This window comes from Scleropages formosus, chromosome 13 (assembly GCF_900964775.1).
Source record: "Scleropages formosus chromosome 13, fSclFor1.1, whole genome shotgun sequence".
NCBI classification, from domain to species: Eukaryota; Metazoa; Chordata; class Actinopteri; order Osteoglossiformes; family Osteoglossidae; genus Scleropages; species Scleropages formosus.
This window is the reverse complement of record NC_041818.1, coordinates 16,962,147-16,986,002: the sequence shown is the minus strand read 5'-3', so window position 1 is coordinate 16,986,002 and position 23,856 is coordinate 16,962,147. Positions and strand designations below refer to the sequence as shown.

The 23,856-nt window shown below is 39.4% G+C and overlaps 1 protein-coding gene across 1 annotated transcript; it reads right to left on the bottom strand.

The window, feature by feature from the left end:
* Positions 1-18,638: 18,638 nt before the first annotated feature.
* drd1a (dopamine receptor D1a) lies at positions 18,639-20,525 on the bottom strand. Its single transcript, XM_018756356.2, has one exon. It carries the CDS (start codon positions 20,385-20,387, stop codon positions 19,050-19,052), a length of 1,338 nt encoding a protein of 445 aa, XP_018611872.1. The 5' UTR covers positions 20,388-20,525; the 3' UTR covers positions 18,639-19,049.
* Positions 20,526-23,856: the final 3,331 nt, after the last annotated feature.

Sequence of the window (23,856 nt, the reverse complement as noted above, 5' to 3'; positions counted from 1 at the left end):
GAAGTGAATATGATTTCTAATAACAATGACTGTAGCTGTTTGCTGTTTACCAGTTTCCACACCAAGCTGCTACCTCACAGTTTTCTTGTTGCATACAATCTGCACAGTACAATTTAACTTTTGGTATATTTGTGTCACCTGCCATCAATTCTGCATCCTAAGGCTGTGCCCGCTACACCTGCAGCATTACTTTCATAGTGACAACATCAGTTAGACAAGACGGTTGCCTCTGTAGCAACGAGACCAAAAAGGCCTGCGGTGCATTAACGGTTTTCTTTCCATTTGGTAAGGGAAGAACTCTCCTCCTGCATATTACATTACAACACATTGCATTACAATATTAACTTTACTTATACAGCTTGCCTGGGTTCTCTGAAAAAATATTCCTCCAGACTCCACAAGAGAATAACATGAGGAGTATTACAGCAGTGTTTGCAAAATACCAAGATAATATATGTGAGGTGAACAGCTGTCCTGTTGTCATATACGTATATCAGTAGTGCCCTGAAACACATTCAACAGGAGAGTAATGAAACAGTGAAATACATTCAGCAGCTCTAAGAACCAAAACTCTGCATTGAAGAGATGTTTCCGGAGTACTGATCCACAACGTTGTTGAAGAAAAGTGAAAAAAGCCAAATGTGAGGTTTATGACTAATGCCACCCAGATCATATCATATACCTTCATAACTGCTCTCCAGTCTAACTAACAAATCTATGAGCTCCCTAAGCGGACTAGCGGAACCATTCACTGGTAATGGTGTGAGGTTATTTAGAATACTGGAACATTATATAACAGACTCTCAACATGCTGTTAAGACACTGCAGTTTTTAGACATTAAGAGAATTATCAAACATCACTCTGTTTAAAGACTGCCTGGTATGACAGATGGTGAGGTTTAATAATATGTTATAAATATTTAATTGTATAGTAGACACATTATAAATATAAGTATCAGAGAAAAAAATGCTGCTTGTCCTCTTGGAAAATACACACACACAAAGCAGGTTTTCCAGAAACCTTGTCTATCCTCCTCTTCGTCTACATCCTACTCTTCCATGCTTACTGTCTCGAAAAGAAGGGTCAGTAACCTCGTGCCGAAGGCCAGGTGAGATCTCTCCACCCAATTCAACGTCAAAGAAAACCCCCTTCTTGTTAAATACACACCTCTTATCTGTTTCATGATAAATGTAATAAAACACAGGGCTCTTTCCTGGAAAAACAGGAAAGGTATGTTTAAAGAGAGAATTTTAGTTTCAGCACAATGTGACATATTAGGATAAAGTTCATTTTCTATTTTCCTGAAGGCAAACAAATTGAGATAAAGACAGATAATGGATGAGGGATGGTTTAATTTTTGGTTTGGACCTGGAATACACAGAGATTTGTAACAAAAAAAATGTAGTATTTGGCTGGGGGTAAACCTAGTGAATAAGATGATGGAGTGTTTAATTTCCCCGCTGGTTGCCTAGGGTACCAGCTATCTTCTGCACCATGGATCTGCTGGTGTCAGGCAACCTCCAATATGTTCAGCAGAGCAAGGAAAAGTTCACAGCCCATTTAAAATGCAAACTAACAAAGTTACAGTACAAACCTGTCCATGATTACTGATTATATGTCATGCCACCTCTGTTTGCATCAGCTTCAATAAATAACCCAAGTAATGAGCATATACGTTGAAAATAATAGAAGCTGCAGCAACTTAGCAAAAGCCCATCTAAATTCACATCGATACTTTTATAGCTTTATAAACTTAGTAAAATCTTAGTGTTACTGTTACAGTAAAATGCATCCCTTAATGCATTCTATTCTTAAAGAAAGTTAGGTAGGAGAAGAAAATAAATACAAAATAGGTTTTAAGCACTATTTAGCAGACAATGTAACAGAAGATTGTATTTGAATTAAATTAAATTGTAAATTAAATTTAAAATTGTATTTAAATTAAATTGTTCAGATTTTGTGCCATATCATTCTAACATGTGCCATAGCAGTACAAGCTGGCATGAGTGGTTTAGTTTGTTAATCAATAATATAAACAGGTAAAGAAAAAAATGACGGTCCAGAGATTATAATGACTTTGAAAGGATGGAAGTGGGAGGATAGTATAGAGAAGTGAGAGACAAGTAGACTTGAATAACAAGCAGGGCTTCTGTGAACCTCTTAGATAAGAATTTGTAATGCCTGACAGCAGAGCTCTGAAGTAGAAACTCTCTGTGATGTATAATAAACAAATAAGCCTGAGCAGGCATGTCTATAAACATTCGTCATGGTCATTTACACAACAGGTGGTTGATTTTCCTGCTACACTTGTTCAAGCATTTAGAGAGTGTTTATGTCTTTTAAGAGGTATGAACAAAAATTGGCTAATCCATGTAATTTAGGTCAGTGCTGGTTATGTAATCTGTGTTGCAATGTAAGATGTGTCCTTCTATTGTTTTAAAATCGCCTATCAATACATTGTTTCACCTTTTAGATTCTGTTCCTTGGCCTCATCCTTCAAAGTACACAATAGTCATTGTGTTATACATACATTTTCAGAACTGCTTGTCCCATACGGGGTCGCGGGGAACCAGAGCCTACCCGGCAACACAGGGCGTAAGGCCGGAGGGGACACACCCAGGACGGGATGCCAGTCCATCGCAAGGCACCCCAAGCGGGACTCAAACCCCAGACCCACCGGAGAGCAGGACTGTGGTCCAGCCCACTGCGCCACCACACCCCACTCATTGTGTTATTATTTCGATAATTGTTTGATTGTTTGTTTAATGTGAAACAAATAGGATATGCCAGAATTGTATTGGAACTTGTAGACAAGAATTGCTTGCAATTTTTATGGCATTTTGTAATACATATTGTCTCGCTATGACATTCAGTATCTATAATCACCTCATTTCAGACTAAGAATGTTTTAATTTTCAAGTATCGCATAATCTGTATTGTCTGAATTTTAAAAATTACTTCCAGGGAACAGACGTTCTGTTTTTGTTTCATGTTGCTCTGTTCCCTCTGTCTTCATTTTTCCAGGCTTCTGCTTTCCTTCGCCTAACAGGTTCACTGGCTGGAATGGGCCTGACATGGACCAGTTCCGCTTCTCCCATTTCTCAACCCAGCAGGACTGGTCCCGAGTGTGAATTAGCGCCCCATCAATCACTCGACAGGAGCTGTGAAAGCACCTGTATGCAAGTGCAGGTCCAGCAGAGCTTGACAAGCAGGGTGAAAACAAAATGACACCAGAAGTCCACTCACCAGATGTATTCTGAGAAGCACATGGGACCTCAAAGTGAGATGAGGAAAGCAAGAAGAATATTTTAGTAGCTGACCATGAATACTTTAATATCTCTTCTTCAACAGTAACAAAATGGCACAAAGTGGTATTGATGTTGAATGCACTGATGACATTTGGTGATCTACTGAAAATTACATTTTGCCAGATTCTCCATGTACATCACTCTGGATATCAGGAAGTACAATAACTGTGAATGTAGCTCTGAAACAAAACTTCTGTCTCTGCTGTGTCAGTGGGCCATGCCCAGCCCCAGCATTAATTTTGATTTGCAGTAAATACAGATTTACATTTACATTTATATTTACACACACACACACACACACACACACACACACACACACACACACACACACACACACGCACACTGTCTGAAACCACATACCCCAAGCGGGGTTGCGGCGAGATGGAGCCTAACCAGGCAACACAGGGCGCAAGGCTGGAGGAGGAGGGGACACACCCAGGACGGGCTTAAATTTACAATTATATTTATTTATTTACCGGATACGTTTCTCCAAAGCGACTTCCAATGAACTCTAGTGTTATCAGCTCACACACCTTATTCACCAAGGTGGCTTACACTGCTAGATACACTACTTACACTCATATTTATTTTGTCTATATTTTATTCTAGACTGACATGCAGAAGGTATATGAAATTACATTTTTTCCTCTATTTAAAATGAAACAGAATTAAAAGCTGACTTTAGCATCCCTGCATACTTAGGCTACATAGACAATTTCATATATTTGTCAGTAAGCATCCAGGCCAGCGCCATGGCAAAATAATTCAAGGTAAGTTATGCGTTGTACATTCAATGTGGTGATCTCTGCAAGAGTCATTCATAAGTTAAAATGGCTAGGTCTATGTTTGAGATATTTTTGAATGCATTAGCCGAAACAGAATTAGACAACCAGGGTAAATGATACAAATTTAAAAAGGAGTCATTGTGATTAAACTCAACAAAGTTGATTAGTGTCACAGCCAAGATCTGTCAGACTATTAGCATAACTTAATTGGCCGAGTTTAACATCACCGGGACAAATTTGTGGTGCCAGTGGGTTTAACACAGCAAGCATCAGCAAAATGGAGAAAGGATACCAGGACAACTCACTTAAATACATAACAAATGATGGAATTGGTAAAGTTTGCATTTCCACACAGTGAGGCAGTGCAAATCTGTTTATGTGAGAAGTACTGAAGACATACTTCACTGGCTGCACTGTGTCATTCGTGAAAGGGGGAAAAAATGTTTACTGTTATGCTCAGAGCCAGCAACTGGCCTGATGTTGTAAGTTTAACATCTTAACCTTTTTAATTCCCCAAACCATTAGTTAAGAATGAACATTATGGAAGCTGTACAGGCAAGCCTACTTTTTAGCATTCAGAAAATGAGGAAAGACTCTCAGGAATAAATCCAAACAAAATGACTTTGGACCCCTGTCTATCAGAGGGCATGGCCATTTTTTGCGTCATCACCCCTCTAATGTAAATGGAATATCAGAGAGGAATCTATCGATGTGTATCTGCAAGTTTAATCTGGTTAGTGCCCAGGGATCTATGAAATGCTGACCCACAGTTTGAGATGGGGGGCTGGGGGCTCCAGACTAGAAATGTCAACCCCATTCAGCCAGCGGACACATCACACTGCTGAGCTGCACAGGGACTTGCAAACGTTATGCTGCCAGTTATGAAATTCAGAGCAAGAGAGGCTTTGGGGCGGAAATTATGGCCACAGATAAAATCGATAGATAACATCAGAGCTTTTGGCAGCAGAACCTGAGCCATCTGGTGTGGACAGGTAGGAGGGTCTGACAATCCTTTAACAAGGCAGCATGTCATCAATGGAGGTGCAAGAATTCTACTGGTGGCATCACTAGGGCACTGGAAAGTCAAAGCAGGCCCATAACTCAGTATTAGAAGTGTGAGAAAAACTTCAAACAAAGCAAATAAGACATAAAATACATCTGTGCACGGGATGATGGATAAATCAGGTGACTGCCTGATGTTTTCCTACAGACAGGCCTCTTAGTGGAAATGTTGTACACATGTCTGAGGAGAAACTAGGAGTAAGTAGGTGGTCCAAAAGCGACAGTGCCAGTAAAGTGAAGAAAAGGTCTAGTTTGTCATATTAGATTATTCACATACATACCCAAAATTGAACTAGGCACAAAATCTACTACTTGGAAACTGCCAGCTATCCACCATCAACCTGTACGTACATGCTGTACTATCAGAGTTATTGGTAATGACAATGCCTCTGTCAGTGGCCTTCCTCAAGCAGTGTTCTTCCACTTTGAAAGTCATTAGAACCAATAATTAGCCCACCTGGGTGAACTGCAGTCTCTGCTGAGCATCTTGAGGCCTCTGTCTTCCAGGGCCAGGAAGGTTGTTCAGTGTCTCAGATGAGAAGAGACAAATGAGAGAAATGGTGTTGCTGTCATTCATCAGTGCCTGGAGTTCTAACCACCCCTCTGTACCAGACAGATCCATGTGTTTGAACTCAGCATTTGCCTTGAAGTGCATGAGGTCAACCATGGCACTCTAAAAGGAGCCTTCAGTCTTGGTATTAAAGCATAGCATAGTTAACGTGTAAAATGCACTGGGCAAACACTGTGAAAATTAAGAGTCCAAGCCAATGACAAAGGGTATAAAACATTCCTCTCAATATTCCACAAACAATACCTTAAGGACTCTGAAAAAGGTGTCCTTGATGTTGTGTGCTGTTAGGCACTTCAGAGACAAAGGCTGCATAAATTTCTTCTGTGCAAACAGTGAATTGGAAACTGATGTTCAGTAGAACAAGAAGGGAGATCTTTAGCTGAAGCACAACAAAGGGGTGAAAATACATGAACATAGCTGAGGGTTTGTTGTGATCACATAGATACTACTACTTTAGAAACCACTTTTTGGAACAGAGATAGAAACATAAACAATGGAATCCTCAGTGATGGAACGAATTAACGTTGTGATTTTGTTGTTATTATTATTATTATTTTACTTTTATGATAAACTGTTTTCCTGCTACAGCTGATTGGTGACCCACCCAAGGTGCATTTTTATCATTAAGCGCCCACTGCTTCCAAGATCCTAAGATGAGCCCAGCACTCTGTTTCCATGACCCTAAGTGGGACAAGCAATCAAAAATGAAAGTCAGTGAGAGAGTATTTTCTTGCTTGACTGAGGCTTAAATGAATTGCAAGTTACTAAGTTACTCAATTGTAGTGATTTCTCTGGATAAATCAGTTTCTCAAGGGTACAAAAATGTGGCTCAACAATTCCTTGGCAACATGTGTTCAAACTCTCATCTGAAAATAACGATGACATATCCTTTCACCACTTGCACAAAGAGAGAGGATGAGTTGGTGGTTTTGAAGGCCTTTCATTGTTGATGGGTGCTGGAATGGTGATATGTATTGGAAGAATAAGTCTTCCAGCATAGTACTAGTGTTACACAGTGTTGTCATTGCAGTTTGAAAAGCAGAGAACTGTTGCTTGCATGTCACAGACTCTAAAGTCACTGAGCAACTCTTTGCTTACCACTTATCATTTTAAAAACAAATAAATAACACAATAGCTTAACTAGACAAACATTTCTGTGAAGAATCCCATAAGCATTGTCATTGTTCAGTATCCATACTTGGCCTTGCATACAGGAATCATTTTCTGTTGCAGTCTTCTCTGTAAAAGTATAGAAAATACAAAACGAAAATGGACCGCTTTTCTCTCAGCTCACCAAAAATCTAACATTCCCTAGTTGGGTGTAGGCGAAACACTGTGCTCCTTTGTCAAGCACCCTCTCTGTGGAGTCATTGATTTCTTGAACTTAAACTTGATGAAGGAGAAGACATGAAATGGCCTGATATAACTTCATTCATAATAATTCTTTCACCTATCCAGGGAGCAAGTTTTAGAGCACGAAAAAATCTTGATCAATCCACAAAAACCCCATCTGAATGGAAATAGGATATGAAAAAACCAACCTGTCATAATAAAAAGAGAAACTTGAAGCACTTGGCTATCCATTGAATTTTAATGGTTTTAGACATTATGCTTTGTTTAGTTCAGGAACAGATGATACAAGTCATATTTAGATTCTGAGATAGAGGTCATACTGTATGCCAGACTTAGTTTTAGCTCTTTCAGGTTACATACTTAAATCTTTCTACCAAAATAGACTGTTAAAATATTAACTCTGTGTCATTTTCCATGCCCCAAGTGCTTTTTTAAATCTAAGCCCCTGCTTGTGTCTATGGAGTCTATATTTTTGAGAATATTAAGGATTAAATAAGGATAGGGAGAAACAGGCATACATTTAGTCTACCTTGGGAATCCATTGAATGGAATTCATGAACTTGAAAATAATAAAGTAAAACAAACTATGGCTGCAAGTGCGTACTGTGACACTTTAGCAATGATGTAAATCATTACACTCTGCACTTTCTACTCTGCATACATCAGTCTGAGTATTATGGGTGTTTTTACAATCAGCAAGCAGAGTTTTTCTCAGGCTTACCAGCTATTATGTGCTGACAGGGGATTCTGCCAGATGACAGTGAATTCAAGGTTAAGTGCTTTGGACAGTGCTTTCTGTTTGGACAAAAACATGTGAGTGCACAGCTTCCCAACTTAGAATTCCACTACTATTGACATTCACACACACACACACATTTTCAGAACCGCTTGTCCCTTACGGGGTCACGGGGAACCGGAGCCTAACCCGGCAACACAGGGCATAAGGCCGGAGGGGGAGGGGACACACCCAGGACGGGACGCCAGTCCGCCGCAAGGCACCCCAAGCGGGATTCGAACCCCAGACCCACTGGAGAGTAGGACTGCGGTCCAACCCACTGCGCCACCGCACCCCCTTCTATTGACATTCAGTTCAGTCTAACCCGGGAATCCGTTCATATATTGATTGTATGTTGCGTAATATTGACATATTCTCATTTTCCAACAATGCACCAGCTTTTTTATTTCAGTTTCTGGCTCAGCTATATGTTTAGCTTGTGATTAATATGAGTAAACAAGATTTTTTTTTACTAATTAATTTTTATTAATTATATGAAATCATTGGCCCATTGGATGGTTAAATGTGATACAGAAGAGGATCACTAATGTGAAGCAAAATCATACCAAGTTTAGCAATAATACAGGCAGCCCATACAAGACATACAAGCACTGAAAAAATTTTGATCAACTCTATAAGAAATTTAAATGTATTTTAAAGACACATATATAATAACTGCAGATATATTAATAGTTTTGGGGTCTGTTAGAGTTAAATGCCAAGCAATGGTAAGGACATTTATTTTGGTATTTATTCATTTAGTGGACACTTTTCTCTGAAAAAATCTACAGTGATTACTGTGTAGTATTTAGCTGACACCTTCACCCAAGGCGATTTACAAAACCAGATACACCACATGAAACTCCCTATAATCATCCACCCATCTATAAAGCAGGTCCATGTAACACACAGTCGGACACACACAAAGGGACACTTAAAATCACCAATTCACCTGAAACACATGTCTTTGGACTGCGGGAGAAAACCAGAAGTATGCTCTATTTAAGTTTGTGTCTAGACTATTTCTTTTTCCTTGATAATGTTAAAATTATAAATGCTAATAGGATTAATTCACCCAAACATAAAAACAGAAGATCTTGACACATACATGCATCTTCTGTTTTGTTAGAGCAGTTCTCCAGTCCTGGACATTACTGCATGTCTGATTTCCAGCAACACAGTCAGAAAAGAAAGAGACCAAAACTTCCAACTGACCTACCTCTTCAAGTGCACTTTTGGAGGTATGAGTCCAAGCAGCCTCTGTTCCAACCTGGCTGAGAACCATATGACTAAACTTAGTGTCTGTTCTGAATCCATTTAACTCCATTTCTGACTTCTAAGCGATGTAAGAAGAATTGTAAAATCGGCAGGACTTAACTCACTGGACCTGTACCTGAAAAGCTGTGATGTAAGTGGTTTGAGGAATCAGAGCTTATTATACCACAACCCTGGTAACAAAAGTTTCCTCATACAGTGACAGTGTGAGGACGCAGTGCTGTTTCTGTGAATATTGTGTGAACATCTAAGTGTATCTTGTCTAGTTCCTCACCTTGAAGGTGCTTTACATACAGACGGACCCTTAACTCAGAAGCACTGATCAGAGCCATTTAATAGTGGTAAAAGTAATTTCATTAGGTAATTCCTGGATGTTTACATTTGTTAGTGAATTTTAGGGAATATAAAGCCAGACAGCAATTTTCTTCCAGCAGAAAATTAAAAACTGAAGTAGGTGGAAATTTTGCAATAATTCACATACGTGTATATGTTTACATAATTTCTGAGAAAACAGATGGGCTTTGGTGACAAGCTTAAAAGCTCAATTTTCAAATGGAGTTTGGTTTAAAAACTTCACCGAGCTAAGTGTTTAGAAGCAAAGAGCAAATTGTTACCTTGTTGGTCACCCTAATGGCTCCCCCACAAACCCGTAACTACTATTCCTTTCTTAGAAAGGGATTTCCACTAAGCTATATTTAAATCCATCATTCGCATTTTAATGTATTTTTAATGTATTGTGCAGGGTAACACTTAATGTAAACATGCAACGTCCGCATAAAGCTCTCTGTGGCATCTTTGGACATGCCCCCCCATACGTTACTCTATAAATAACTGGTAATGCCTTCCTCTAAGCCACAAGTGTGGTGAAGCGAGGCCACATGCATGCGAGTGCAGATCAGTCAGGATGCTCAAAGGGAAGTCTCCAGCGTACAACTGTCCCTCAGCATCAGACACGGACGGGTCAGACGATGCCTTTATTCAAAGATGCCGGTGGGAGGGTCAGCGCGAGTCGCCGAGTTGCATGGCTTTATTCAGCTGTTTGTTTTTTATCCGCAAAGCCAGGCCTTCTGGCTACCGAACCCATAGAGGAGGGATTTCCCTCCCAGCTGAAAAAGCAAAACTGGTTTCCCCCATTTTATTCACATTTTGCAAGCATACAACTGCGGTGTTATACTTAGACACTGACAGTGAGTTACAGGCTAAGCCCACACTCACATTAATTGTTTAATGGCCTATATGTTTTAAGGTTCATTTTGCTGTTTAATCATTCATTTTTAAAATACAAGCTATTACGGTGACTTATGACAAAAGGTTTACTGAGTGAATGTAAAAAATAGTGAGGCATTATTCTGCCCTGATGCTCTGTGTCATGTAGTCTTTCTCCAGAGAATCTGAAACGTGGCCATGCTGTGGCTTTGTATTCCAGCCGAATGCCATACAAGATCTTCTTTCAGGAAGATTTAATTAAAGTACAGTGTGAAATGTGTGTGTGTACAGTCATTTGGAATGAGATGGTACTGGTTCTACAGAGAAGAAAAGCAACCTGAGTCATAGTTGACTCCCTGAGTATTAGAGGAGCTGAAAAGTGGAAACCTTGGGTGAAAGGCCAACCGGGAAACCAAACTGTGTGCTCACAGACTATAATTAAGACATTACTATTTTCTATACGTTCACATTGTTTTTTTTTGACACTGCATCGTTCTCAGTTTATGAATTTAAAAAGATTTATTATGAAAAATGAAGAATAGATGCAAATAACCTACATTTTTAATTTAATTCATTAAAAAATCAGGATTGTATATTGTCTGCAAACATAAACCTGCAACTGTCTGAATTATCATTCCCAAAAATGTGTTTCTATTCCAAGTCCAGTTTTTCGTCTTCCAACAGTATGTAGGAATTGCCACAATGGCATAAGAATCCATACAGTATACAAAACCTTTCATACTGCACTTTACAAACTTATTTTCGTTTCCATTATATTCTTCATTATAACATAAATTTAAGTGTCTTTTTTGTTTCAATGCAATGCCAGTGTTTATTCATACTAGGGACTGCTTTATTAGGCCTTGTTCGCTACAATTCTCAAACACCCTGTTCCGGAATTAATATGTTAGCTCCTCGGTAATCTCTTAAAAGCTTTAATTCATCTGTCTGTTTGTTTCCAATTGATTAAATTTTAATTCAGTTACACTGACTCACCAAAGAAAGCTGCCATACCTTGTTCAGCTACCTTCATTCTGTCTGTCAATGAAAACTTACAGACACTCGCACGCATGCCCAAAGGTGCATTTAGGTACACGCACCTTTACCCTCAGAATGAATTATGAGGACCAACAGATCCTTCAGCAAGAAGTGTTTTGGAATATTTTTTCCAAGGGTCTAAGGGCGAGTGCCAGCATAGGCACATGAGTTGTCTTACTTTACAAAGCTTGTCTTCCAATTTTCTTAAATAAGAGGCAAATCATCACATTGGGTTCTGATGATCACTTCCACAAGCCCTTCTTTTCTTTCTGCACTCACTTATTCATTAACATCAGGGGGTTACTTTTTTCATCAGCATGTGGAAATGTAGTGATAGAAGGTAATGTCATGGGAAATGGGGACACACTTCCAAATGCAGGCCAATCCATTTGTTCCACAATCGTTCTCAGAGAGCTCAAGCAAATGTGTTTAGCTCTCTGCTGCTTTGCCGAGCCCACTGGTCCAAGGGATTCTCTACGGAGAGCGGCTGTCTGCAAAAATCAGGACTTTATGGGTTGATGAAACAACACATTTTTCCCACTTTCACTGCTACACTGACTGTTTGTGTCTTCTTAGTCTTCTACACAGATGCAGGTGTCCAAGTGTGTCACGTCCCCATCACAGACATATCTGGGTGTTCATAGCGGAAATCCCAACACAGATAGATTCTCAAGCATTTGAACTTCAAAATGTGACCTGAAAAAAAGCGTGGTATTTCAGCATATCTAAACACAGTGTGTATTCAGACGCTGCTTTCACACATGCTACCTGACGTGCATTGTAGCACAAACTTCCTTTTTCCACTTTTATCAACCACTTATCTAATGTGGGGTCAAAGTGCTATGCTGGAAGCATGCAGTGCAAAGCATGGTACACCCTGGATATGATGCAAATAACACAGATTCACTCACACATACACACACTGCAAACAGTCACTTTCAAGTGAAACATATGTCTTTAGAGTGTGGGAGGAAACCTGAGTGAACACAGGGCAAAAACGCCACAGTGGTGTATAGTGTGGGTGGCATGGTGGTGTCTTGGGCATGTTCTCTTCATGTTTGTGTGGAATTCCTCCAGGTGCTCTGGTTTCCTCTTACATGACAAGATCATTTACATCTACATAAAAGTCTGGACCTTGAGTCCTATCCTGAATTCACCAGTTGTGAGTGAGATACAACCTCAGGGTTCTTCTTCTTCACAAACAGAATTTTGCATGTAAATTCAGTCTCTTAATTTGACATGTGACATGTGAGGACTTGGTATTTTCACCAAAAAACACAATTTCCAGGAAAGCAAATATAATTATCTTTCCATACAAGAGAATCATAGGGCTTTAATGTAATTAAAAACACATCAGGTATGTGTTATTCATTTAGTGATGGGAAGCATGACAGTCTTATGAACACAGAAAACCACAATTCATAGAAAACTGCTGTGGCTTACTATTAAATATCACTTAGTTTACTCAATGAAGCACATCTGTGCAATCAAACATAGCTCAAGGACTGTATCTTGTACAAATAGTGAATTACATAAATTCAGTGTTGGTGTTATAGTTTTTTTTTTTAAATTTAGCTATAAACCCAAACAATTTTTCTTAGAAATTTGTAGTGAAAGTCCTTCCATACAAGTAAGATATGACAACATACATGTCATCATGTGTTCTGACACCTTAATGTCTCTATTAGAATGAAAAAAAAAACAGCCAGCCCCCATCATTTCCTATGCTTATAGAACAAATTATGTAACGACTAAACAATTAATTATTATTGTTACATTCACCTTTCTGAACGGTGAAAATACACGTAAGCGCAGCGTTTGAGAGTTTAACAAGCTTGCAATTATTTTAATCATGAGATAAGGTGAAGCTGAGCAGCATATGTGATCTCTATGGCTGTGAAGGATATGACTGTGGAAAATTGCGCTGTCAATCTTATGTTTCAACCCTGTCAGGTACTTCACTTATGGACACATTTTTGACATTTTTTTGGCCAAGGCAAATGAAGAATAACAGGGCAGGCTACAGCTTTAGCTCTTGCACAGCACCAGAAATGGCAAGTGAGACATCTGGCAATACCGTCCAGTCAAGAAATATGGCAAAAATGATACAATTTGAAGTACCCTGTGCACAGTTTTATAACAAATATGACATCTTAAACTAAAATTTATACAGTATATTCAAAGTAAGGCTGCTTAACATAAGGATGTCATAAATGAGGTTACATTTTTCTTCAATTACACACCCATAGCTTATAGCTTAAAATAAAAAAGTTGACCTCCGCAGATTTATCAGGCTCATTCTTGGCAGCACCCTTCACTTCTAGGAGAAAAGCTTGTTAACACTGTAGGCCCTTTGTCACAGTAATTAAGTGGATAACACTTTCATTATGAGGAACACAGTGTTCCAGCGATGCTGTCCGGTTGGGAAAAGTGGAGGCCGAAGAGTAATTACAGCAGGATGTTAGACATCTTTGTGGAAACAGCTCCAATTACAGCTCCTTGTGGACGCCCCTCCTTTGTGTAACTTTGTGTATTTTTGTCCTTGTTCACCCTTTCACCCTTTTTGTAACTATTTTGTAGGACCAGATGATCCATGGGATGCGAAACAAGCAGCCCTCTTAAATGTTCCCAAGAATGCAACCCAGCATCAGTGCAGTAAAAAAAAAGGAGCGATTACTGCTTCGCTTGCTTCATTACGTATCAAAGGACATGTTATCAAACTTGGTGGCGAACCTTTGTGTAGTGATATTATCGCTGCCAGTTGTCTGAGAGGGGACGGCTCTCTCTGAATGGATGTTGCAGCAATTACTCCTTCATTTGAATATGCATTTGACACGGACGAGGCAGTAAACAGGCAGCTGAGAGCATACATTCCGAGAATTAAGCCCCTGGCTGTTTATTTTTGATTTCTTAATTTGGTTTTACAGGAAAGGAAAAGGGAATTCAAACACATTTAAGAGCAGCTTAAGGTTGCCCTACGTTTGTCCGACACTCTTCGTTCAGGTTAAATCATTTATAGTTCCACATTCGCCATGTGCTAGGTCTTATTCATGACGAGATTCATTTAGAGATATCTGGCAATTTAAATCCGTTACATATGCTTAAAAAATGCTTATGAATGTGTAACATTTTGCATTTTATAAATTGTGGCCTACTTTTGGGCTATTTTTCACAGAACAGTCATTTCGCACATGCAAAATAGCTTTCTGTGTAGTCCTTTGAAGAACAGTGGTATTAAAATAACTAGCCACATTAAGAATTGCAATATAACTTTTTAACATAAAACTCTAATTAAAGACTAATTAGTTTTTGTGCTTTCAAATTTACTTCAGTTGAGTACACAGTACAGAAACCTACCAGTAGTCTAGTATTTATGGCATGACGGGAGCCACTCTACAACGAAGACAAAAGAAAAGATGTGACTTGCTTGCAGCTGCATGATTGTAATAATTTTTAATTTCACTCAGCATTAGCTGTTTGTGTAGCAAGTGTCCTGATTGTGTTTTGCTGTTGGGTTACTATGGAGAAGAACATTCTTTTTACCCTGCCTAAATTATTGTTGGACATTCACAAGTTTAGGCTGTGAACATCAAACACATCTGATGTTTTTCTTTTTTCATTTCCTTTTTTATTGCATTTTACAGCCTCACTGGATTGCTCAGATTTGACTGTATAAATCTGTTTATGTTACACAAATACATTTTGAGATGGATCATACGATTATTTTGAGTATATGCATAATACAAGACCACTGTTAACTAGGGCATAGAACCAGTTTAGTGCTCAGACATTAATGGTGAATTAGGGCATAAACAGTTACACTACAGTATGTAACTGCTTATAACAAGGTCAGAAGGTCTTTTATGTCATAGTCGGGACTAACACACACGCAGGGCCATTGCTGAGACATTGCTGACATTGTGACATTGTGTGATCATAGCTCGAAAATGGTCACATAAGTACATTTCAGGCGCTTCAGAGAAATCATGCCCCTTACTAAACAAATGAGTGTCTGGTACCAGTCATGAACTACGGCTTAATGCTACCCCATAGGAAACCATAACATTTTTTTCTCCATTTGCTATGTGTTTTGTCAATCACACATGCATAACATTATTTCCAGTATGAATCCCATGAGGAAGGCTAAAGGACTTGCCGGTGTCCAATAAGTGTACATATCATGGTGTCTAGTGTCATGCTGGGGTCTGCATTTCATCCTACCAGTGACACCCTAGTTTGTCAAGACAGGGTGAGCTCCTTGATATCACACAATGCATCACCAGCTTCCACTGCTGTTGTAGCTGCCCATATATTGGATCTCGATCAGATTCCCCCTGCTAGAAATATTTCCACAGTGAAACAGACGTACATCCATCATTAATAGCAGCTTGTCCAATAGAGGGTCCCTGTGACCTGAAGCCGATCCAGAGAGGCTGCATGAGGCAGGGTACACGCCGGACAGGACACCAGTCCTTAAGTTACACGCACCCTCGTTCATTCACATATATACACAGGCAATTTACAGTGTCACCAATTTCCCTGAAACGCACATCTTTGGGCTGTGGGAGGAAATTGGATCGCCTGGTGTAAACAGAAATGAACACAGTGTGAACATGTAAACAGCACACAAACCGAACTGGGTTCGAACCCACATCCAAAGCCACAGCACAAGAGCTGCGAGGCTCCAGGGCCACTGCCATCGCCTCCCTTACAGAGGTTGATTTAAATGTAACTTCTTATGAAATGGTCACTGTATATTACTAATGTGTTTTCCACCTTCTGGAAATTCCACCGCGCATAGTAGCATTGATCAATGATATAACCATATAGCTACATTGGGGGCCAGAGAACCGTAGCTTGCAGTGACTAGGATAAGAAAATCTTAGCAGGTTCAGAACTAATTATTTGATTATTCCATGCAAAACATTCAGTTTAAGCCTCTCCAGGACTGTAAGCACTTAATGAACTGAAGTGAACCACAGAAATGAACTGAACTGGCTCCCTGATATTTTTAGAAACTGATCTCCCCAATAGGTGATGATCTAACAAAAAACCCTGAATTGCACTGAAGGAAAAACGTTTTATTATGAAACAAATAAATAAGGGCACATACTCACAGGTTTAAAATGGGTGTCACAATTTCCATAGATTGAGTTTACTCCAACTGTTTACAAGTCTGGAACCTTAGGCATGTTTAACTGTCTGATGATCACCAGAACCATTAAACCTACATTTCATAAAAGCAAATACAGCTTGCTACATATATTTAAACACGACCAGATGCAAAGCACTTGTGTTCAGGTATACATTTAAACATTGTACATATAATCTACTGTTATAAAAAGGTTGGATGCTTGAGGTAGGGCTACCAAAAAAAATTCAAATGCACTTAATATATTGTCTTGGATGTATGACACTATTGCTTAGCCAATGGGTACTGCTGAACTGCAACACCGAAGCCAACATTTTTTTTTTTTTTATCTCCTACTCATACGGTAATTACTTATTTTCACACTCTCTAGACTGTCTACGATAAGAACAGCAAACATGATTAAGTTGCCTTCCCTGAACTCTCCAGGCACTAACGCTCCAGAGGAAGCAGCAGCTCAGATAGCACAGCGCAGACCACATAAGGTGCGCTCAGAAGTGGAATACTGGCTCATCAACACTGGAATTTCACTTTGAAGCAAGTTCCAAAGAAGCAAAGTTTTATGTTGAAGAGAAAAAAAGGCATTTAACAACATGGTCAGAATTTTTTGTTTTCTTTTTTTGAGTACTATACTCTTTTGTGAATTCTTGGAGTTTTTACATGATGATTCTGGCATCCCAAAAGAAAACCTGCACCCCAGATTCTTATTTGACACAGGCCGCCTTCACAGCCATCTTTGCATCTAAAAAAGGGTCAGTTTCTTTCTCTTAGAATACTAGTAATAGGAAAATGTCAAAACTGATATGATACAGAATGACGGACGCTGGTTATCTTCTGAAACCAAAGGATTAAACACTACTGACATTCTGTAGGCAAGGCAATGCTTCATGGATGAAAGATTATTTTACTGTTTCTATATTAAAAAAAAAAAAAAAAAAAAAAAAAAAAAATTTCTTTTCTGACATCTTTTTTGTTGAGTTCATCATTTTTGCTGTAAATCAAAAGACAAGGGAGACATGTTTTGATAGCCTTCATCTGGCATAGGTACATTTAAATTTGGATTTTCAAATGTTGCGTAAGTAGCACAAAAAAGTCTAAGTAAAAAACAGAACACTAGTCTAATAATCACAAAATATATGCGTTCTGGCCAAGTCACAAAATTAATTAAAAAATAAAAAGGACACAGAATCGATAAAATATTTCCACATAAAGCCATTTATCAGAATATTGTATATCTATAATGCTTTACAACCTATCATCAGTTAAAACATTATTAGATGTTTAATGCTATGATGGGGAACACAGTAATCACTGTCTACCTGAACCGTCAATTCCAGTGATGAAAAGTGAAATGTAATTTTTTTAGAACTGAGCCAAAATCATTGAGATAGTATCATACATCATATATACTATCCTTCAAGGAAGTACTTGAAATAAATATACAAAAAGAGCTGCAAAAAAAGAGGAGAAACTTTTTGTTACTTTCCATCTATGCAGCTGATCTTAATAAACAAGATTAGATTGATTTTTCCACTTGTACCAGACTCAATAATAGTTGTGTTCTGTTGTACCAGGAACAGCCACATAAATAGCTTCCCATTTAATGTCTAAACTGACTTAATTAACTGACTATTGAAAAAAGTATGTTCCCAGTGCACACCACGTAAGAATAAATAAAATATTCATTAAATAATTTAACATAATTAGAAAACAGAATTTCTGAAAGAATTACATCAAAAAATGCCTTCAATCACAGTAAAAAGGCCATTTGCGCTTCATGAATCTGAATATGAATATTATTTATGAAAAGTTGTGATTTAAGATAAAAAATAGCACGGTAATTTTTTTTAAAAAATGTAATGCTTTGCCTTAACCATTAGGAACTATAAAGCATGCTGTTAGGGTAAAGCAAACTTTTTGTCCAAACTACCTAGATCCAGGTAATTATAATTAGCAGGACTGTCATATAATTTAAATGGAATTGAGAAACGGTTACAAAAATAAATCAGTTAAATACCACAGTTCACAGCAACATATCTGAAACCATTTACCTTAATATATGGCATATATGGAAAAATTAACTGTATATGCATATAAAGCACTGTTGACCTGCCCACATCAATAGCTTAACTACTCTGCTACTTTGCCGTAAAGTAACCCAACATCAAATGGGTTAGAATTCACAATTAATGTAACTTTACACATGCACAATTTTTCAAAGTTACATTTGACATTGTTACCATATATTCAAATAAATACACTAAATATTAATGTATTTATTGAAAATGTATAAACAGTTTTGCAGATAGGTGTTTTACAGGATAAAGTGCTTTTACAACATTCGTCATAATTAATTGCTTGGACTAATACAATTTTAAGGTCCTCAGTGAAGATCAGTTCTTAAATTCTGCACTTATTGTGGACTAATGCTGAAGTCACTTACGGATGTTTCTTTTTTGTACATTAATACTATTTCAATCAAGTTTAAATTGCGATGTTTACATGACTGGTGTCTGGCGGTCTTACTTAGGTTGCGTATTGTCCATTTTGAGTAATGGGGTTAATCTTTTCCAAAGAGACATCTGTCTCACTATCAAACTTCCCTGACATGGCTGGTGACAGGTTCTCCAGTGTCTTAACTCCAAATTTGTCTTCCTTTCTCTGTAGCTCTTCTTCGTTACAGAGAATTGTATGAGGAATCATATAGGTGACGCTGCCCTCTTTGGGAAGGTAGCCTTTAGGCTGATAATGGAAAGCTGGTGATGGATCCCCATTGTTGTTGATGCTGACAGTCTCTATGGTATTGCTGCCTGGACACAGTCTGTTGCAGCCCAAGAGGATAGAGAACGCTTTACGGAAGTCTGCATTGAAGGCATAGATGATGGGGTTCAGTGATGAGTTGGCCCAGCCAAACCAGACAAAAACATCAAAGGTTGTGGAGCTGACGCATGGGAAATCTGCTGTACCATTGTGCACGCTTTGTTCACAGAAAGGAACCATGCAGTTCAAGATGAAGAACGGCAGCCAGCAGCAAACAAACACTCCCATTATGACGGAAAGGGTTTTTAAGACTTTGGTTTCCCTTTTGAACGACATCTTGAAGGAGCTCTCCGACTCAATGTTCGAGCTGTTTCCCATGCTGTTGTGACGGTTCTTGGCACTCTCTGCCGCTCTTTCCAGGGCAGAAATCCTCCTGATTTGCTTCTGGGCAATTCTGTAAATCCGAGTGTACGTGACAATCATAATGGCAACGGGAATGTAAAAGCTAATAAGAGAGGATGAGATAGCATAGGTCCGGTTCAGGCTGGAGTCACAGTTGTCTGTAAGAGATGCCCTGTAAGAGCTGTTGACTTCCAAAAAGCCAGTGTTCTGCGCTTTGTGCCAATTCAACTGAACGGGAATGAAGGAGATGAGGACTGACAGGGTCCAAGCCACACTAATCATCACAAAAGCCACCCTAGGAGTCATCTTTCTCTCATAGCGGAAAGGGCTCGATATTGCCCAGTACCTGTCCACGCTGATGATGCACAAGTTCAGTATGGAGGCTGTGGAGCACATGATGTCGAATGCCACCCAGATGTTGCAGAAAGATCCAAAGGGCCAGAAGCCGGCAATCTCTGAGACAGCCTTCCAAGGCATCACAAGGATGGCCACCAGCAGGTCTGAAACAGCCAGCGAGATCACAAAAAAGTTGGTGACTTTGGAGCGCAAGTGCCGGAACTTGGTGACAGCGGCGCAGACCAGAGTGTTCCCCAGGAGCGTAGAGAGGATGAGCAGAGACAGGAAGCAGCCGGTCAGGACACGTGCGGACGAGTCTTTCTCTAGTGAACCACTGTCGAGGACCGTCGTGTGGTTCACATCCATCGTTCAGGTTCTTGGCAGCTAAAAATCACCTCATACTTTCGCTCAAAAGAAGCTGAAGCAGTTCAGTTCAAAACTGAATGCGTCTAATAAGAGACAACTGAACAGGCTGTCCTGAGGCCTGGTCTTCTTAACACCATAGTTGTGAGCATGTGAAAATCAGATCAATATATTAAAAGATCACAAAAATATACCAAGCAACTGCTTTTGTAAAAAAAAAATAAATAAAAAAAAAGAAAAATTAAAAATGTTTGGTCCTTTCATCAAAAATCCAAACGCAAAGTCAAGTTTTTTGTTCCTTTTTCTTTTTTTTTTTGCTTTTCCCTCAGATGAGTTTGTTGGTGTCACAGAGCTGTCAACAATGTGTGTAGAAATGGTTGCTGCTGAGTAAATGAGTAAATAACAAATTAATATACACACGAGTGTTGAAATCGATTATTGATTATATTTTTGCTGATTGTCTGTCTTTCTTTCTCTCTCTCGCTTTCCTTTTTTTTTTTTTTTTTTTTTTCAAAAAATCTGAATGGCTCCAGCTAATGGACGTCGAGTCGTGTCTGCAATCCCGGGGTCACGGAAGCTGTGGCCGGTACCCACACACCGGGCCCGGGGCTTCTGTAAAAACACGCACATGTATGTCATGTTCACACCGCCTAGCTTCGCAAATATTATATATACCCGGTTCCCAATATCATCGATTAACATCCGGGCTAAACATCTGTTAAACGCAAACAAAATCAAATCTGTAGGAAAACAACATAAGAAGAACTTCGATGGGAATTTTTTTTGCAGAGCAGTGCTGTGTTACATTAAAATTATATTTTAAATTGAGTGATGGCATTGACTGTGCAACGAGAGCGCGGTTTCACTCACACACACACACACACACACACACACTCCTCGTCGCGCTGGCCGATTGATTCATAAATCACGGAGTTGTGCCACATATCATCATGATATAATCCACGCGTCGCACCGAGTTTGACTCGCGCACAGCCCAATGTTTACAATACAGTAAGATGCAAAACACACGCGGGAAACATTTGATTATGCCAATCGATTTTCCTTAAAAAAAAAAAAAAACACACCACTGATTGCGCAGACCCGGAGCTGTTCTCCGACGACTCAGTCTCTTTTTTCCACGAGAAGTGCGCGTATTTCAGCCCAAAACACTCACCTGTCGGCTTTTAAAACAAGAGGAAACGCTGGAAAACGAATTGCCTAAAAACATCGTACTGAGGTCGTCGAAGAGCACTGCGGGACCCATGATTCTTCTTGTTTTATACAAAAATGTGCTTTCTTCCCCGTGACCCTTCAGTAATTCCAGGAGAAGCCCGCTGCCCAGCGCTTGTGATGCAAACTGTCACGTTACGCTGCACACCGAGCCTCCGTCCACCGCGCAGCTCCATTAGTAGCGCTATAAATAATAAATCAGAAATTGCATGAACTTCCGAAAAAACTGCATTGATCCCTTTCCCTCCGAAAGTTACTCCCTCGCCCGTGAGGAGAAGGAAGCCGCCGGCTCTCCACTAGTTGAAAAATGAGCGGAGGGACCAAGAGGCAGCGCTGTCCGCCGGAGGCTCATTCTTCTTCAGAGAGCAGCTCGCGGCGCGCGCATCGTGGTCGCGAGACGGAGACGGAGGCGCGAGGCAGGGCTCCGACTGCGAGGCGCACCTCGCGCTCTTCTGCTCCGAGTTACATCACAGCGCAGTATCCGGCCGCACACTTCAGCGCTGACGCGTCCCACGTACGAGCTGCACGCGCAGCGTCTTCGTGCGCAACCTTTTCCCTTCCGTTTCGCGTGGACGCGTTTGATGGCCACGGTTCCACGAAACGCCCCCCTGATGTGCAGACAAACCTTATAATACAATCCCCAAATATTTACGCAAAGTTCCCAGAATGATTGCCCGATAGATCAGAAGTTGCTACGTCGCTGTTACTTTTCTGTTGATGTTATCGTTATTATTATTATTACTGCTGAATGGCTGATTGAATACTACGATCATCCCAGTTAAGGTCCTCAAGAGGAAAAGTCCACCCAAAATTAGCACGCTTTTGAACTGTCACTTTTTAGTACCTCCATCTGAAAGCTGCGTTTTTTAAAAGATATATGTATATATCTTTAGCAAAGCATGAGTGATTTCTTAAATATTTTACATTTTATACAGGTATACATTTATATACCTATATATAAAGTGTATACCAATAACTGAGATGTGGAGTGAAGTATTGGACCATTGTGCAGATTTATGCATTACTTTCTGTTCATTACATGATGGTTCAATGAGGCCACCTAATGGAGACAGAGTACAGGGCTCATCAGTGCCCTGAAAAGGGGAAACCGTATTTTTAGTGCTACGTAGAACTCAAAACTTCAAATAAGTCTTTACTGGGAGTTTGGGGGCAGGCTGCTGTGAACACCTAACACCTGCATGTTTTTCCCTTTTATTAATGCACTGATTCACTTGTTTAGGCTCTGCTCCTGCACTTTTTACACCACCTTTATTTCTGGTCTTTGATTTGTGTCTCTTCATTGCCCCACTTAGCCTTAGAATGAAGTCTGTTAGGGTGCATTAGGAATTAAGCTAAGGGGCACAGGTGGTGTGTGGCTTAAAGCTCTGGTCATAAGATTTGAAGGTTCCTGGACTGTATCCCTGTCCTGCTGCAGTGTCCTTGAGCAAGGACTTTGTCCTGAAATGTTCCCGAGTGAATTACCCAGCCATGTAAATATTAATTTTTCAGATAAAAATCTACCTTCTAGATAAATCATCTCGCAACCATCTTAAATAGTTTTGATAACTGAAATTATATGAATAATATATTGAACTGTACATCGATAAATACTTTTACAATATCCCATATGGTATATTATCAAAATATCATGGCTGAAGTGCTGTCATATGTACTTTGCAAGCATTTCAGGTTCATATTTTCACCTTATGTTGAAAATGGCTCATTCATTAATGAGAACATGAAATCAGCTTATCACTCCATTATTTGTTTGTTTATCTCTTTGTTTGTTTGTTTGTTCATTTGTTTGATTGATTTGCAAGAGATCATGGCATACATGTCAGAGCTTAGGTTTGTTTCCAGTTACACATAGCAGGTTCATTGCATGAAGACTAAAGGCAGGTAGAAAAGCAAACTCAAGCAGATGAAAAGATGTATGTCTTGATATATTTTACTCATACTGTATATAGACAAATGTATAAATATATACAACCAGGGTCTATGTACACTTTTTTTTTTACTTTCCTGGGTAGAGTATACCTAGCAAGTGCAAATACAACAAACACATTGGCTAAATACCAGGTAAAGTTAGGTAAGTGCCCTGAGTAATTACCTTCATGGACAGGTCTCTTTCTTTAATTGGACTAATTATTGACCATCAGGACTGTAGAGTGGTAAAGGAAAAAAATATTAGTCAGATTAATGGAAGGCCTAATCAGTTCTGAAGCTGAAGTGCCCTGTAATT

Coding starts and splice junctions, on each gene's coding strand:
- drd1a (XM_018756356.2), bottom strand. CDS start 20,387: ATGGATGTGAACCACACGACGGTCCTCGACAGTGGTTCACTAGAGAAA.